This window comes from Brachycentrus maculatus, unplaced genomic scaffold (genome assembly GCF_059751285.1).
Source record: "Brachycentrus maculatus isolate JH-2025_06_01 unplaced genomic scaffold, ASM5975128v1 h1tg000180l, whole genome shotgun sequence".
In the NCBI taxonomy this organism is placed as follows: domain Eukaryota; kingdom Metazoa; phylum Arthropoda; class Insecta; order Trichoptera; family Brachycentridae; genus Brachycentrus; species Brachycentrus maculatus.
The window spans coordinates 595,847-613,173 of record NW_028280931.1 but is presented as its reverse complement, the minus strand read 5'-3'; the positions used below and the strand labels follow the sequence as shown (position 1 = coordinate 613,173).

The 17,327-nt window shown below is 30.3% G+C and overlaps 1 protein-coding gene across 1 annotated transcript in view; it reads right to left on the bottom strand.

Moving 5' to 3' along the window:
• The window catches only part of LOC148307969 (uncharacterized), a 416,767-nt gene that overhangs the window by 59,747 nt on the left and 339,693 nt on the right, over positions 1 to 17,327 (bottom strand). The window contains exon 7 of the mRNA XM_088262474.1: positions 1,873 to 2,092. Coding sequence (XP_088118600.1) covers positions 1,873 to 2,092 — 220 coding nt within the window. The remainder of the gene's footprint in view (positions 1 to 1,872; positions 2,093 to 17,327) is intronic.

The following is a 17,327-nucleotide window of genomic DNA, read 5'->3' as shown; positions in this document are numbered from 1 at the left end:
AACTTTGTTTTCGACCAATTTTATATTCGCTTCCTATTTTCCAATTGATTTTCTATCCATCCCTGAAAGTACCTATCCTTATCGGAAGATGAAAATGTGCTTGTCGAAACCGGTTAGAAAAAGTGTATCAAAAATAATAGTGGTCAAAACAAAATATGAGATTCTTTTACTTTATAAAGTTTTTGAAAGGATTAAGGTTATAATTTTAATAGTTTTGTACTCGACAGATTATCAGAAATAAATTAATAATTTATTTCTTTAATATTTATTTGCAGCTTAAAAACGAATCACTGAATAACTGTTTTAATTATTATCACCCACAAACATGAACAATAAATAATAAGTCCCTTTCTAAGCACACGAGCTTAGTCTCGGGTTGAAAAGTATTTTTTCTATAGAAGAGATACCAAACCTCTAAAGGGAAAATCTTAAAACTACATTTATCATATTACTATGAGTGTAAATCTCTCTCCTAGCACAAGAGCTATATATATATATATATATATATATATATATATATATATATATATATATATATATATATATATATATATATATATATATATATATATATATATATATATATATATATATATATATATATATATATATATATATATATATATATATATATATATATATATATATATATATATATATATATATATTATTTACTCTCTTAGACAGTGAATCATTCACCCTACGAATCGATATTCTTGGTATCGCAATTTGAGACGAATCATTCAACATTTTTACTAGTCAGACTTCCATCTTCCTTTGTATAAAAAACGATAGGTGATTCATCTCGAATTGAGACTTCTATAATAAATTTATCATATGAAAAAAGTACCTACAATGAATGATATATTTAATTAAAGTTTTATTTGGTTCATATAACCATTTCCTAAAATCTGTTGTGACACGTGTTTCGATGCATTTCGCATCATTTTCAAACGCAGTAATTTAAAATTTATTTGAAAAATGGAGAATTAACAACAATGTAAACGATGTCAGAAAAAATAAAACATTAGACCCTTATTAGAAATATATAGTATCTCAAAATTTTCATAACTGGAGGCTATGGAGGATGTGTACAAACATATCACATTAAAGAAAATAAACCTTTGATAAAAGGATCACATTAAAGAAAAGGACAAAAAAAATTGGTTAAATAAAAAAATTACCAATCATTATCATTTAAAAAATAACATTTACTACAGTAGATTTCTTACATTCACTTTATTACAAACATAATTCAAACTTTGTTTTCGACCAATTTTATATTCGCTTCCTATTTTCCAATTGATTTTCTATCCATCCCTGAAAGTACCTATCCTTATCGGAAGATGAAAATGTGCTTGTCGAAACCGGTTAGAAAAAGTGTATCAAAAATAATAGTGGTCAAAACAAAATATGAGATTCTTTTACTTTATAAAGTTTTTGAAAGGATTAAGGTTATAATTTTAATAGTTTTGTACTCGACAGATTATCAGAAATAAATTAATAATTTATTTCTTTAATATTTATTTGCAGCTTAAAAACGAATCACTGAATAACTGTTTTAATTATTATCACCCACAAACATGAACAATAAATAATAAGTCCCTTTCTAAGCACACGAGCTTAGTCTCGGGTTGAAAAGTATTTTTTCTATAGAAGAGATACCAAACCTCTAAAGGGAAAATCTTAAAACTACATTTATCATATTACTATGAGTGTAAATCTCTCTCCTAGCACAAGAGCTTAGTCTCTTTTTGGAGAGAAAATCGTAATTTATTTTAAGACTGTAATGTAGAAATGTCTAGAAAATGAATAATATTGTTAAACAAAAGCTCTTGTTACTATATCAAATAAATTAAAAGATTTTTTTACCTGAACTTCAAGCTCGAACCCTGGTAGGTAGCTGAGTGGCACTGGGTGGAAAGGGTTATCAAAGGGTGAAGTGTGGAATTCAAGCAGCATCCTGGGTCCGCTGCTGATTATATCAGGCACTGCATCCCCCCCGCACAGCCTTACGAGGATGGGAGACGAGAGAGACCCTCCATCGTACACCGTCAAATAGTCCTGTACTATGTTGCACTGGTCCCAAATCCTGTAAATAAAAAAAAAAACAGAATAAAAAATCTGTGGCGTGTATAAAATACACTATCCGTATGACCAAAATTAAATAAAAATAAATTGTACAAATTTATTTATTGGACAATTTATATGGCGCCGTTTTCATTACAAATATGCTTCAAAAGTACAATGCATTAATCTCAGAAAGTTTAAGAGAAAAAAACACTTAAAATTAGTTGATAGTGCTTTGAAAAGATCATGATCGAAAAGTTCATGTGAATAAATTCACGTTAAAAACACATAACTAATGTAAAAAAAAGTCAAATAAATACGCATATTTTCGGTCATATTTGTGTAAAACCAAACATTAAATTAAAAAATATATACATATAATCGATTCATTGTGAACTGGGTAGGTTTTATATGAAATGAAATAAAATATGGCTGTAAATATTGTATTTTTGGGTTACATTTTAACGCCATTCACACAACTATTTTATTGAGAGAAATAAACGTGCGCAAAACAAGCTTTCAACGAACACACGGATTTTACATGTATTCGATGTTTACACCAGGAATATAAAATTTCATTGTTTATAAGTTAGATGTTAACTTTGCAGAATCCCATGATAAAGCTTTTGAATGAAACAATTAAATCCAATACATACATAGAATGTTGAATGTAAACATATGAATGAATATTGATTTTCGCAAAAACATTTATTAATGGATTCACAGTATAAGTATATCCCGAAAATAAAGTTGTTTTTTAAAACTAAAATTGTTTTTTTTTAATACAGATTTATTTGTTACAAGTGTACTTTGATTCTTCAAAACTGTTTAAATATTAGAAGTAAAGGAAATAAACGATGTTATATTAATGTTTTTAATATTTACGAAAATTATCCTTATTGAACGCAACGACATTTCCCAAAACATTTGTTTATTTTTTTTCCTGTACCGTATTTCACGTCTCATGTTAAGTTTAGGAAATATCTTTTTTGAACTATGAAATTTTTCCTGACGATACTATTACGACAAAAGTTTTCTACATAAAAACTCATATTGTCGTCATTTTTTAAATTATTCTAAAAATAAATTATGAATCGTTGTATACTGTGTAAACAAACAAAAAAATATAAAATGTATAATTTTTGAGCATATAAAAAACCCAATTCTGACAACTTTTACTTGAACATCTGTAGTTATCACCGCTTCGATTTCCATATGTAATGTAGATATTGATCAAAATAAAATAAAGTTCGAATAAAACTAATCGAAATTAATCAATTTACATTTTAAAAGATATTTCCAAAAAACACACTCATCTTTTGTCGCAGTAAGGAAATATAAATATTTTCCACAGACAATTTAAACAGCCCAAACCTATTTGCGGGTAGGATACAACTTTAAATGATCTCCTTCAGGATTCACTAATGATAATGATTCCAAACTAACAGAATCAACTCGTGAAAATGTCATATTCCTACAAGAAAACCCACCGAAAGAGAATTTTCACGTAATTTCCCCCGATTTCACCGGTACATTAATAGTCCTACGCCGAGGCTTTCACGCAGGCAAACAATAGTTTAAATCGGAATTGCTAGTTTGTAGAAATAAGTAATTTACCTTACATACAGAGGCGCCGGGAAAACTTTGTAATTAGGCGCGGATACAAAATAAGCTTTGTTAATTAAAGTTTTGGTTTTCGCCTTTATGCCGTAATCCGGGGTAAACCCGAACAAATATTCTAATGCATGGGTTATGGAGTTACCTCAATATACCATAAATATTTGCCTAACTTGCCAATGGTTTAAAACAGCTAAAGGCACCTACCTAATCACATTAATTTTCCCTTAAATATTTTGTACTTTGAGAAATAATTTACAGGATATTTATGTAACGAAGATTACTTATTTAAAGATGATAAGTAAACATAACTACTTTTTAAAAACTATTTTTTACGAAAAAAAAATTGCAATGTGAGAATTTAATGTCTTTAGTGCGTGTTGGTCCTCGAGTCGACCAAAACCGCACGTCATCAACATTTTGTATAGTTATAACTGTTTGAATAGTGTTAAAGTAATGACGTGTAGTATTGTTTGCATGCATGTTGTAGTGATTGTCCTGACGAAGAGAGTAATAACGTTACTATCATTTTTATCAAAAAAAATGTTAAAAAGACTAACCGCAAAATAAGTGCTTTAAATATTTAAAATATTTCAAATGCCATAATAAACTACTACTTTTGACTCATGGAGCATTCCCTCAATTTTTTATTGAATCGTTAAGTGTATTATTATTTCCATGTTTGATTTAAACTTATTCATTTTCTTTAAAAATCAGTGACAATAATTTTAAATTAGTCGTATGTTCGTAAAACGAATTTTTCTAATAATTAGTTCATTCCTAACTCTGATAAATATTTTTAAAAAATAATTAAATTTAAACACATGTTGATGTTTTGTTTTTATTTTATCGAAATGATTTATTAATTTTTTAATGTATATTTTTATTTTTACTATATGAAAAATAGATTTAAGATTATTTGCTATAGCATTAAGAAATATCATTGAATCTGAACTCAGAGAATTTCGAAATATGTGTTTGTTCAGTAGCTATATCAGTTAAATATCTTTTTTTTTATAACAAGCCAACAACGTTTGTTCAACAAGCCAACTGTTTAAATAGGTACTACACACACACACACACACACACACACTCACCTCAACCAACATAAGAATAGCATTATCGGAGGATTTTTTTAATTGGCCACAGTTTGGTTAATTAATGTTGTATAATATATTGTTTTGGCTGTAAAAATCCCAAATAAAATAAAATAAAATAAAAATAACAAAGAATGTTGTTTTTATTATAATATGAAAATCCGTTTACTTGCATGCCCGCAATGCAATATTAAGGTTTGTGAAGAAGTGTGTAATATAGGATTCAACCTCACATATAGGTCATCATCAAAATTCAGTCGATATCTTAACAAAGGTGGGGAAATTATCAAAATGTAAATGTTAAAACATAATATTTATAGAGTATCTAATCTGCAATTGGCTGGTTTAAGTATCCTTTCATACGCAGCTAATTCAATATAGAAAATAAATGTCTGTTTTTACATTTCATCATAAATAAAATACTAGAAAATGTGACATGAAATATACTAGTATATGTATATGTCTTAAAAATAAAAGTAATTTGGTTGTGCAATCAAAATAATGTCGAATATAAAGCGATGTATAAAACAGTCAGTTACACAAATCAGTCAATTAAGGGTAGTAAGTCTTCTAAATATCCAGATTTCTAATCTTTGTTATTTCATATGCAAATTACAAAAAAAATTATATTGCGATATTAAAATTAACTTCAATGTGAGATATGTACAATTTTCTCTATCAGACATGTATATAAATAAAACAATGTGATCATTTGAGGAAGGATATGTTTAGATTTACATAATATCTCGAACACGTAAGATAGAATTTCCATTCCCAGACGATGCAAATTTGCTACTCTGGTTTCTCCTTTTTTTTTTCATTTTACACCGTTCCATCGATCAAATACCTTATCTAAAATGTACATAATTAAAACACCTGAAATAGTAGTCGACGATGGTGAATGATAGATGTCTAATGGGTCTGAGTAGTAGCGGTAACAGGTCATTAAAAGAACGTAATTGTAATAGTATGTACGTAAAATATATGGAGACCTTAGTATATTTAAATATATTGCAAAATGTTTTAAGTATTTCAAAAAAAGATATATTAATATATATATATATATATATATATATATATATATATATATATATATATATATATATATATTTAAATATATATATATATATATATATATATATATATATATATATATATATATATATATATACATATATATATATATATATATATATTTATGTATATATATATATATATATATATATATATATATATATATATATATATATATATACATATACATATATATATATATAAATATATATATATATATATATATATATATATATATAAATATATATATATATATATATATATATAATATATATATATATATATATATATATATATATATATATATATATATATATATATATATATATATATATATATATATATATATATGTATATATATATATATATACCCCTTGATGGTTAGTTAGTTTATTCTTTGACGTCATTGTTAAGACACACTTCTACACAATTAGTACAAAGTATTATCATAGCTCTGTATAATCAAAAATATTTAAATATCAGTTTCACGTGTGTAAAGTGACTACTTAAACTAGCCTATGACAGCTCGTAAGCTTTGTACATACCCAGGCTTCCATATTCTCGTTCATCTTTATTGAGATGTCAAAAATGTGAATTGATTTAGTTTAAAATTCAAAGCATTGAAGTACAATAATATCGTGGTGTGTGTATTTTTATAGATGCTGTTTTTATTGGTTAAAGATATAACTAACTCGACGTCTGTTCATCTTAAAAGGAAGTGAGATAAACGTTATACTGAGGGTTGTCACTTTGACCTTCATCACAAATTGGTTGCGGAAACAAAAGCACTTCGATGTCAAAGGTATCCGAGTTCAGTTCTCGCTCGGGCAGAATACAGGGTGGTCCAGGTGTATCTTCCCTCAATTACAGGGACGTCTTTGTTCGTGGGCAGGTGGGAGCGTAGTCTTTGTGATGCCATTTCCGCTATCCAGACTCTGCTGCAATTAAGTTCCGTCTTCATTCTAGTCACGTGGCGGCTCATTAATGGATGACAACTCGGATGGGGAGGATATTCCCGGACACCCGGTACTCGACCCGGCTTTATGTATATTAGGAGTATTAATCACGAAACTATCGAGCAAATGTACCACTATTTATTGCAGGCATTGTAAATGCAAGCGATTACATAATATTCAAAGAGTACTCAATAATGCTCTTTTAGGATAACATTTTGAGTATGTCCAAATACTTGTTCACAAAATCTGGATTATCTCCAATTACAGGAGTCATTTTCATATTATTTCATCTCACCAATAGATGTCTCTCGTGAAGTTCTAGTGATTCAAGAAAAATGTTTCAAAATTGGTTCATATATTTAGAACTTTCAAGAATTTGAATAGTGTGGTGATCAATAATGGGTAGAATTGGTGAATGTTACGTGTGTAAAGTGATCACTTAAACAAGCGTATGACGGTCGTCAGCCCCGTAATTGCTCAGACTTCCATATTCTTCTTCATCTTTGATAAGATGTCAAAAAATAACACTTTTAGGATGTTAAAAAAAACAATCAAACTTTATAAAAATGCGAATAGGTAGGTACTTAAGAGAGTAATTTTTATTGTTGTCAAAAGCTTTTAATTACAAAATTTGATAAATATATTGCAATTAAAATTGTTCTTTCTTGAATGTTTCTCACAGATACTTTGTGTCACATTTTTTAAACTTTATAATATATAACTATATTAGAACTTTGTTTTTTACCAACTTTTTTATCGGTACTTTTCTCCAACCGGTTTCGAAAAAAGCCTTGTCATCATCAGGGTTAAACATGTACGATATACATGTTCAACCCTGATGATGCTCTTGTCAAAACCGTTTAAGAACAAGTTTTCTTGAAAAAGTGGTTGAAATACAAAGTTCTAGTTTTATTTTATAAAGGTGAAATGGTAAGCTTTGTAAAAAAAAAATATTTTTTTGCGTTTCCCAGTATGTTAAATAATCCGATTAGGATTTTGTATTTTTTTGATAATGTTTTATTTTTATTGGCATCAATATCTACTACTACTACTATGACTACTACCATCACATCGTTTCACCACAGGGGTAGGCAAAGAGTGTGAAACGCCACATTCTTCTGTCCTGACATACTGCTAGCTTCCTTCACATCCATACATCTAGCCTTCCGATTGGGCAGACTTTTGACACCACCAGATTTTACATTCTGATTGATCTGATCGTGCCAAGTCATTAGCACTTTTTAATTCGACGACCGACATAAGCGATGATCAATTTTAAACCCATCCGTTTGCGAGCTTACATTACTTTTGCATTTTCTTGTCGAATCGGGATAGGCTATTAGCGGAACATCGAATGGGGTAGAATTTCACTAGCCCGCGTTGCCGCCGGGTATAATCAATGTATATTTCATGTATGTATATGCTCCACGAGTATGGTGGGGCAATTAGTAGCCACGTTGGCCTGTCAATTAGCGAAATCCGGCGAAAACTTGCTCAATGTAAGCCGCTGTACCCCCCACCACGGTTTATCTCACACTCCTGCCCGTTCCGCTTGAGCGACATCTATATTTTAGTAAGCGAAGTTATTTTTGTTCAGTAAAAATAGTTTTAAAAAATGTCTGCCTACGTAGTGTAAAAATGGTCAACACGCTCGGTTACCATACCGATCAAATAATTATAAGTGAATATTTCACTCCAATATTTATTTAATATCACCCTAGACCGGTACCTGAAGCGCAGGGCTGACCACCTTTCCTTCACATATTTAACGATCAAGATAACACTGTTTATATATATGATTCAGTCCCCTATGCACCATTGAGTGTAGATGAGGGTAAGAAGAAGAAGGAAAGTAGAAAGAAAGGTTAAATTTTTTATTATATATCGCTCACTCCTTTCAATAACGTCAAATATCAAAAAACTTGAAATTTCATGAAATCGTTTTTAAATATAATTAAATGTTTTAAAAATTAATATCAAACCACTTATTGAACTTTTTACTGTGCAACAGATCTTTTTAAGTAAAACCTCAATGTTTTTCATCCATTAGAAAAATATTTTGAATATTAAAAAAAATTAAACAATACCTATTCATCAAAATGCAAAAACAACACTTTCTGCCCTGTATCGAGTAAATGGTCGGTTAAAAATATGTCGCTTTTGCAGGGATATAGTATATTTTTTGGGCATTCCGAAAACATGCACAACTGAAAATTGACGATTTTTGATATATGACGTTGTTGAAAGGAGTAAGCGATATGTCTCAATTTGATATAAAACCTCCACCATTAATTTCATATGAATGAAATGTAAATAATGAAACGTATGAATGAAGTCAAATATAGTATTTCAAAAATCTGAATGTGGTTTAGTCAGGAGTCGGAATGATTAGCGGGTATGTATGAGGAAATGTATGAATATGAGACGAAGAATGTTTGAAAAAACAGATTAGTGTAGAGTTTTATTTTCTCTGCCCACCCCTGCATCGAAGCTGTGTGATATATACAAAAACAAGTATTAAATTTTAAAACAGACCCTTTAAATTTTATAAACAACCGTTAAATCATCATATGTAATAAGACTCTTGTATAATATAATGAAAAACAGAAGTGGTTCAGAAATTAATAAATAGTACTTGGGATGAAAATATCTACCAGTATACGGGAGACGCAACACTCGAATGTGACTTATTTTTATTTTAGTCGAAATTAAATAAGTATTGCACTTAGGCAGTCGTTGAGAAATATTCCCTAATGATTTTTCAAGAAGAATTCGTAAAAGTAAATGAAAAAATCTTTGAGAATACAAGTCAAACACTTGAATGTCTTGAAAATGAATAAATCAAAGGGAAATCGCTCAAAATGCGGGTCCTTGTACGTGAAAATGGAAGAAAAATGGTTTAACGACCAACGAACGAATATATTTTGCCTTGAGCTTTACAAATACATTGTTTAATTTTTCAAAGCTTTGAAATATTATAAATTACGTGTTTTGGTATTTCTTTATTGAAAAGTATTAAGAAAGTCGAGTAGGTATGCGAAATTTCAATTTCGCTTCAATGTGAATTATTTTAGATTTTTCATTACTATGCATTACATATTACAAAATCCATATTTATGTAGAAAATTAAAAACAAATCTCAAATGTAAAATAAGTTTCAGGAAAAGCTATAATACTTAAAAAAAAACTTTAAAAAACGGGTGTGCAAACTCTTTAATTTTTTTTTACTTCCTATTATTTTTTCACATCTCATCAAAGATGAAGAAGAATATGAAAGTCTGGGCATTTACGGGGCTGACGACCGTTATAGGCTGGTTTAAGTGATCACTTTACACACGTGTAACATTCACCAATTCTACCCATTATTGACAACCACACTATTCAAATTCTTGGAAGTTCTATATATATGAACCAATTTAGAAACATTGTTCTTGAATCACTAGAACTTCAATAGAGACATCAATTGGTGAGATGTAAAGAAGCTTTTTATTAACCAAAAACTCTTATATTATGACTGCTGTAATTGGAGATAATTTAGATTTTGTGAACTAGTATTTGGACACACTCAAAATGTTGTAAATTTTTTACTTCCTTTTAATCAAAAGTAACCCCGTTCTCCATCCATTTCTTTTCCTATATACCATTGTATTACACCGTGAGCTCCCTCACTTTCATCATCTATATTTCTTCGAATATATTCCAATACTAGATTCAAAAATCTGAAGTGCGAAAATAATTATTTTTCATTTAAATATTTGTAACCAAGATATCAATTCACTGCAAAGGGGGATCAGAATTATTGCAAGCAAAATTTTTGATATATTTTTAACAAGAGGAAGACAAAGTAAACTTTGCACAATCAAGTATTTCAAATAATTGAAAGTGGTCAGGCCAGGAGTCGGGTGATCTAAAATGATCGGCGGTTATGTATGAGGAGATGCGAGAATGTAAAAGAGGTGAAGATTGTTTGCAAAAACAGATCGGTGTGGTGTTATATTTTCTTAGCCTACCCCTTCTGAGAAGAGGCACGATGGTTAGTTAGTAGGTTTCTTATATTTTATTCAAGCTTTTAGTACACAAACTTTTTTCAATATCTTTTATTTAAATCGTTTTTAATTATGGTTGAAGTCTCTGTCATTAACGTGAAATATATCCTGAAATATTTTTAAGGCTGTAGACTTGTGTATGGGCTATATTAGACAATAGCGTCATTAACAACTCCTTGAAAGGATGGTCTGCGCAATGCTCCTTATGTCATATAATGCTAACATCCTTCTATGTATGTATTCAGATACCTTCTATTTGTACATCAACAGCTACATTCACTTGAACAGCATGGACCAAGATACAGGGTAACACAAAGTAAACTCATAGTTTTAACTTACTTAAATTTTGCTGTGAATTTTACGCATGCAACAAGAAATATGAATGAGTATTTAAATACCTTAATTTTAATGCATATAAATTAGTTTTCTATATTTTATTTAAGGTTTCAGTAATAAAACAATTGACTCAACTTAAGAAAGTACTTCTATAAAATTCTAGGCAAATTTATGCACGTGAATATAAAATACATGTATTTTCATATTTAACATTTTAATGGTTTTTTAATTCAATCTGCAATTGAAGTTGATAAATAAAATGTGTTAAGTATTTTTTTCACTCGTTTGCGGGTGATTTCAAATTTTATAAATTAAAATCGATTGACTGAAGAAAGAACAGTAAAACAAGGAAAAGGCATAATCAAGTATTTTAAATACTTGAAAGTCGTTAGGACAGGAGTCGGAATAATCAGTGAGTATGTATGAGGAGATGCAGGTATGTGGAAGGAGCTAAGATTGTTTTCAAAAGCAAATTTTCTCTGCCTACCTTTGTGGAAAGCGACGTTAATTACATTAGTCGTGAAACAACGAAAATATTTAAAAAATATGTGAAAAACGGGTACAGCTTGTTAATACTACTACTACTACCATCACGCCGTTTCCCCGCAGGGGTAGGCAGAGAGGATGGAACGCCACTCTCTTCTGTCCTGAAATACACTCCTCGCCTCCTTCACATCCATACATCTAGTCATACATGCCCTCCGATTACGCAGACTTTTGACATCGCCAGATTGTTAATAAATAAATAATAAATTAATAATATTGACATTTTAAAATTACTAATTCCCTTCTTCTATATTCTTCTTTATCAACAGAGATGAAGACGAATATGGAAGTCGAAATATTTACAGGACTTATGACTTGTCATGGCTAGTTGAGTAATTACTTTACACTCGCGTAACATTCATCATTCTACCCATTATTGACAACCACCCGACTCATCGATTTTTCGGAACTCATACATATCGTATATCATAAATTACTTATTGCTTTACATAAACAAAAATCTCATGACGTTTTAAACAAGCCCAATTAATACCCACACATCCATATTCTTCTTCATCTTTGTTGAGATGTCAAAATATTAAAATAACTCCTCAGTGGAGAAACCCAGATTTGCGAACAAGGATTTTAACATACCCAAAACGTTTTGTTTAAATTACTAATATTTTACCTATAAGAACGCGTCTTTTGTATTATGTTAATCGATTTTTTAATCTTCCTGTGGATATTGCAGAATACTGATGGTATAGGTAGATTATAGAATGGATACTGTAGGCTTCTCAATCGCAATCGGCCGTTGTGGTTTACTGTACGTAGCAATTTCAATTCAATAATGCATCGGTCGGAATCCATTCGCAATATTACATGTTTTCGAATACATATGTACGTATTATAAGACACTCGATATTCACCTCGATTCCGTGGACAGGTCAGATAGACCACTACACACATATTCGATGATTGCTTTTCAAATGGATTCATAATAATTATATGCCATTTTGTTAAAAGTACCAATTTTGAATGTGGCATTCGATTTAATACAATTTTCCACCATACATAAAGTGACCATACGTCCCGTTTTGAACGGGACCGTCCCGTTTTTAGATAGCCTGTCCCGTTGTCCCCAAGTAAAGTTTCGGGACGTCGAAATGTCCCGTTTTCAAAAAAAGAGCAACACACGTTAACAATAAAAAAAAATGCAAAAAATCGACGATAGTTTGTAGTATAACCGTTTCATTTTTTTCAACTTTGCTGAACAAATCCTAGCTTATTTATTGACTTGGCGTTTAATTTGTAGAACTCCATTTTAATTTATGTATTTATTTTAAATCAAACACAGATTTTTTGAGTCTACTAAGTTGTATTTTATTAACAAAAAACACATAAAAAATTATATTGTGACAATTGTTTCGCCTTGTTAGGGCATTATCAAACAAATGTCGAAGGGCATTATCAAACGAATGACATTCGTTTGATAATGCCCTAACGAGGCGAAACAATTGTCACAATATAATTTTTTATGTGTTTTTTGTTAATAAAATACAACTTAGTAGACTCAAAAAATCTGTGTTTGATTTAAAATAAATACATAAATCCTAGCTTGATTTCGGTGCATATGGCTACAGCAGGTGGCTGGTGAGTCATGTGCAAAGACTAACTAATTATATATTTTTTAATTACCTAACGTCCAAGTGACTCTAAAATCTAGCTACGGCTTATGCAACACCGTTTATCATGTCCCTACTCAGGCTTCAACTTTATAAGTTTCATAGCCTATGCCTACTTGTGAGTGGATTTACTCTTTATGTTTAAAGTTACTATAATTTCATGTAATTCATGACTAAAAATTCTGGGCAAAAACACTCGCACTAATAAAGACCGTCGACTCTTTATATAAACAATAAAACAACAAAAAAACATTCATATTCTTATGAATTATTCCTCTTTTTTTCTATATCAACATTCCTTTTCTTTTTACTAATACATAAAAACTATGAAAAAATATGATTCTTTTTAAATAAACACACTATTACATAAAAATTGGTATATGTCCCGTTTTGGTGGCAAAAATAAATGGTCAGTTTAACCATACAGTCCATTGTTTCATTCTTGTTTTATAAATTGGCATCAAATTAACCTTCCAGCGGGCGCGTTGTCATAAAATTTATGACAAATGCACCTTATCGCTTCCTCCATCCTTACCACTTAATTATTTTATTGTAAAACCTTTATACTGTGAATTTTTATTGTATCTTTTGCATGTAATGTATACAATTTAATTAGTTTAAAAAAAAAGTAATATATCAACATGTAAGTATTTCGGCTCAACACAGGCCATGCCTAAAGAGCCGTTATACATATAATAAAAATGTATGTATCTATGTAATAAATAAATAAAATAAATATTCCAGATTTTTTTATAGTATGTAGCTGTTGTTAATGTGACGAATTGCTTTGAATATCTATTGTACTGTATTTTATCTATTGTATGAAAGTGATGATTTTATTTTTATATTCTTAAATGTTATTGCACATATTGTTGAAAGCATAAGCCGTTGTTAATAAAAAAAAATTAAAAAATATTCCACTCAAATTTATTTTTTTAGAGTAACTATAATTAACTTGCCTTTTTCGTATTCTGTTTTATTTTTTTCTCTCTTAAAGTTTGATCTATTTTATCATTCTTACCAAACCGCCTAAATTTAGTTAAGTTTTTCCAAAAGTACATAGATAATTTAAAATATCACAGTAACCTTGATGGAGCACAATATCTGATCATTTCCAAGACTTGGAAATAATTTAGGACCAGATGCCGAGCTTTTAATATCATGGTACCAGCTGTATTGGTATTCAGCTGATTAATCGAGGCTTATTGTTTCCTCCGTAAAATAGAGATGTAATAATATATACAGAATAGTTGGTTGCGCACAGCTGTTTGAGCTGCTAATGGTCGTGGCATAAATAAAGGCACAGATTCAGATATAATTATAATGCACGGAAGATAACCAGACCGGAAAACAGCCAATTTCTCTATTTTTATGCTGTTTTATGGTTTTACAACATTTTGAGTGTGTCTAAATACTTGTTCACAAATCTGGATTATCTCCAATTACAGGAGTTATTTTTCATATTATTTTTTGACATCTCATCAAAGATGAAGAAGAATATGGAAGTCTGGGCATTTACGTCAGTCCCGTAAATGCCCAGACTTCTATATAGGATAAAAATAGACTGAAAACAGTCAAAATACAACCTCTAAAACGATGTTTGAATTGTGATATAAGGAAAGAATGCAAGGCATTATCAATAAAATTAAATCTATGAAGCCAATCGACAACAACGAAAGTGACAGCACCTGTTAAGAAGGACGCTATTCACCATGAACAATAAATATTGCAAGTGTTGATGATGCACTCAATAGATGGCCTTATTATTGGAAAAAAAATTATTGAAAAAAGAAACATACATTTTCTCCTGTAAAAGGTCAAACCCTTCTTTCAGGAATTATTTGTAAATTTTCAGCAGATATTGTCTTTTGTTTTTTTTGGTACAAAAAATCTTTTTGTTTGTTGATATCCCAACATAAATGAAGAAGAAAATGAAAGTCTGAGCATTTATAGGGGTAACGACATGTCAAAGGCTGGTTTGAGGAATCACTTTATACGTGTGTTAAATTTACCATTTTACCCATGATTGACAACCGCACGACTCAAATTACGGTAGTTGCATATACCATATGTACGAGTATATCCTCAAATTGATATCTTCCTTCATATGCGAGTTCTCGGCCCCATCGGCCAATCATGGATATTCAACCAAAACATTAAGAGTATGTGTAAACAAATATTTCAATTACTATGCTCGTAGGTCTAACTATTTTAAAAAGGGGAATCAGATGATCACTTTACCAGTATGGACCGTTGTAACCTTTATGACCACTTTACGAGTATAGACATATAGAATAGTTACCATTCTTACCCATGATTTGTTGATATCAACCAACCACACTGCTAAAATTTCAGAAGTAGTATTTATGGTTCAATTGAAACCATATCGCGCGCTGATTCTTTGGCACCATCTACGGTTGAATTTCGCAAGTTTTTTGTTACGTGCCTTATGAGACACGTCATGTACGTCTTTTGTGAGCCACAATAGAGTGGAGTAGGTGCCTAATACCCCGACTTACGTTGTGGCAGTAAGCTTCACAAGTTGTACGGTGTCGAGTTTGTAACAGTTGCGGCGGTACGGCGTTGGAGTGGGAGGAGTAATCTGCGGTGATGTTTGATTATTTTCACCCGAGACTTGTATTTCTGGGGTTAACATTAATATTTCAAGCGATTCCGTTTGTAACAATTGCTGATTATTTGCTCGCCTCATCGGGGATGCTGGAACTTAGTACACACGTAGCTACAGCTATCAAAACTTCATGCCCGTCAATCAAGTTTCTCTCAACTACCTCATCTCAAACATTGAGTACTGCCAGAATTAATTAAGCGGAGTTATTTAAGATTTAAGGGTTTAAATATGAATATGCTACAAGGTCCACAATTTCTGTTGAAACAACAAAAAAAAATAGTTTATTAATTACGTATTTAATAATTTAAAACGACCAATTAGTCCAAGTATTTCAAATATTTGAAAAAGTTCAGATCAGGAGTCAGAATAATCGGAGATATATGAGGAGATGTGTGAATGTTTGGAAGACAGATTGATATGGGATTTTTTACCTCTGCCTACTTCTGCGGATAAGCGGTTTAATAGTAAGTTGTTCAGTTAGTTACAATTTATAATAATTATCAGATACTAGAATATTCACCGTATGGATGATGTTTCAATATTATACAGTATCGAACAGATTAATTGAAACAAAACTTTTTTTATGTCTTTTCGTAAAAAGTTTTGCATTTTTTTTTGTTTTTTAATGATATCACAAATGAATATTTTATACGATCTTATTTGGGCTAAATCAATCAATCAATCAAATTTTCTCTTCTTGGCATCTATTTTATAAGGTGTTGGCACGTGGGTGACATTTTTTCGTCTCAAAACCATACCTGAATTATGGACAATATGAGCTTTTCCACCGTAGTGCAATCAATTTTGGAGAGCCGATTCTTACAGATTGCCAATAGATTTTTAATAAGGTTTATGTATATCTGGCAAAAATCTTGACCAGTCCAACACTTCATTGTTTTTATGTGTAAATTTACATATTTTTTTTGGATTTGTGTCAGGGGGTTAAATCCTGCTGAAATATTCCATAACCATTTGACCTTCGTTTTTGTATTTCTGGTAGTATCTTTTTCAGTAGAATTGGGTGATACTTCTCACTAGTTATCATCTCAGTCACTGAAAGAAGCAGCCCTGGTCCATTATACGAGGAACAACCCCAACACATTTTTTAGAGGATGTAAAAATACGAAAAAAACGTTTTGTTTAAATTAATCTGTTCGATACTGTAGGTGTCTTTAAAATGCATTTATCTAGTATCTAAAAAAATAAAGTAAACAATTTGGACCTTAATTTTGAGTGCAGTGGACCGTTTATTTAGATAAATTAGCAATTAAGTACACCTACAATTGGTTGAATGAAAACGTCTAAGTGTACCATATTGTTTGGTTCATTGG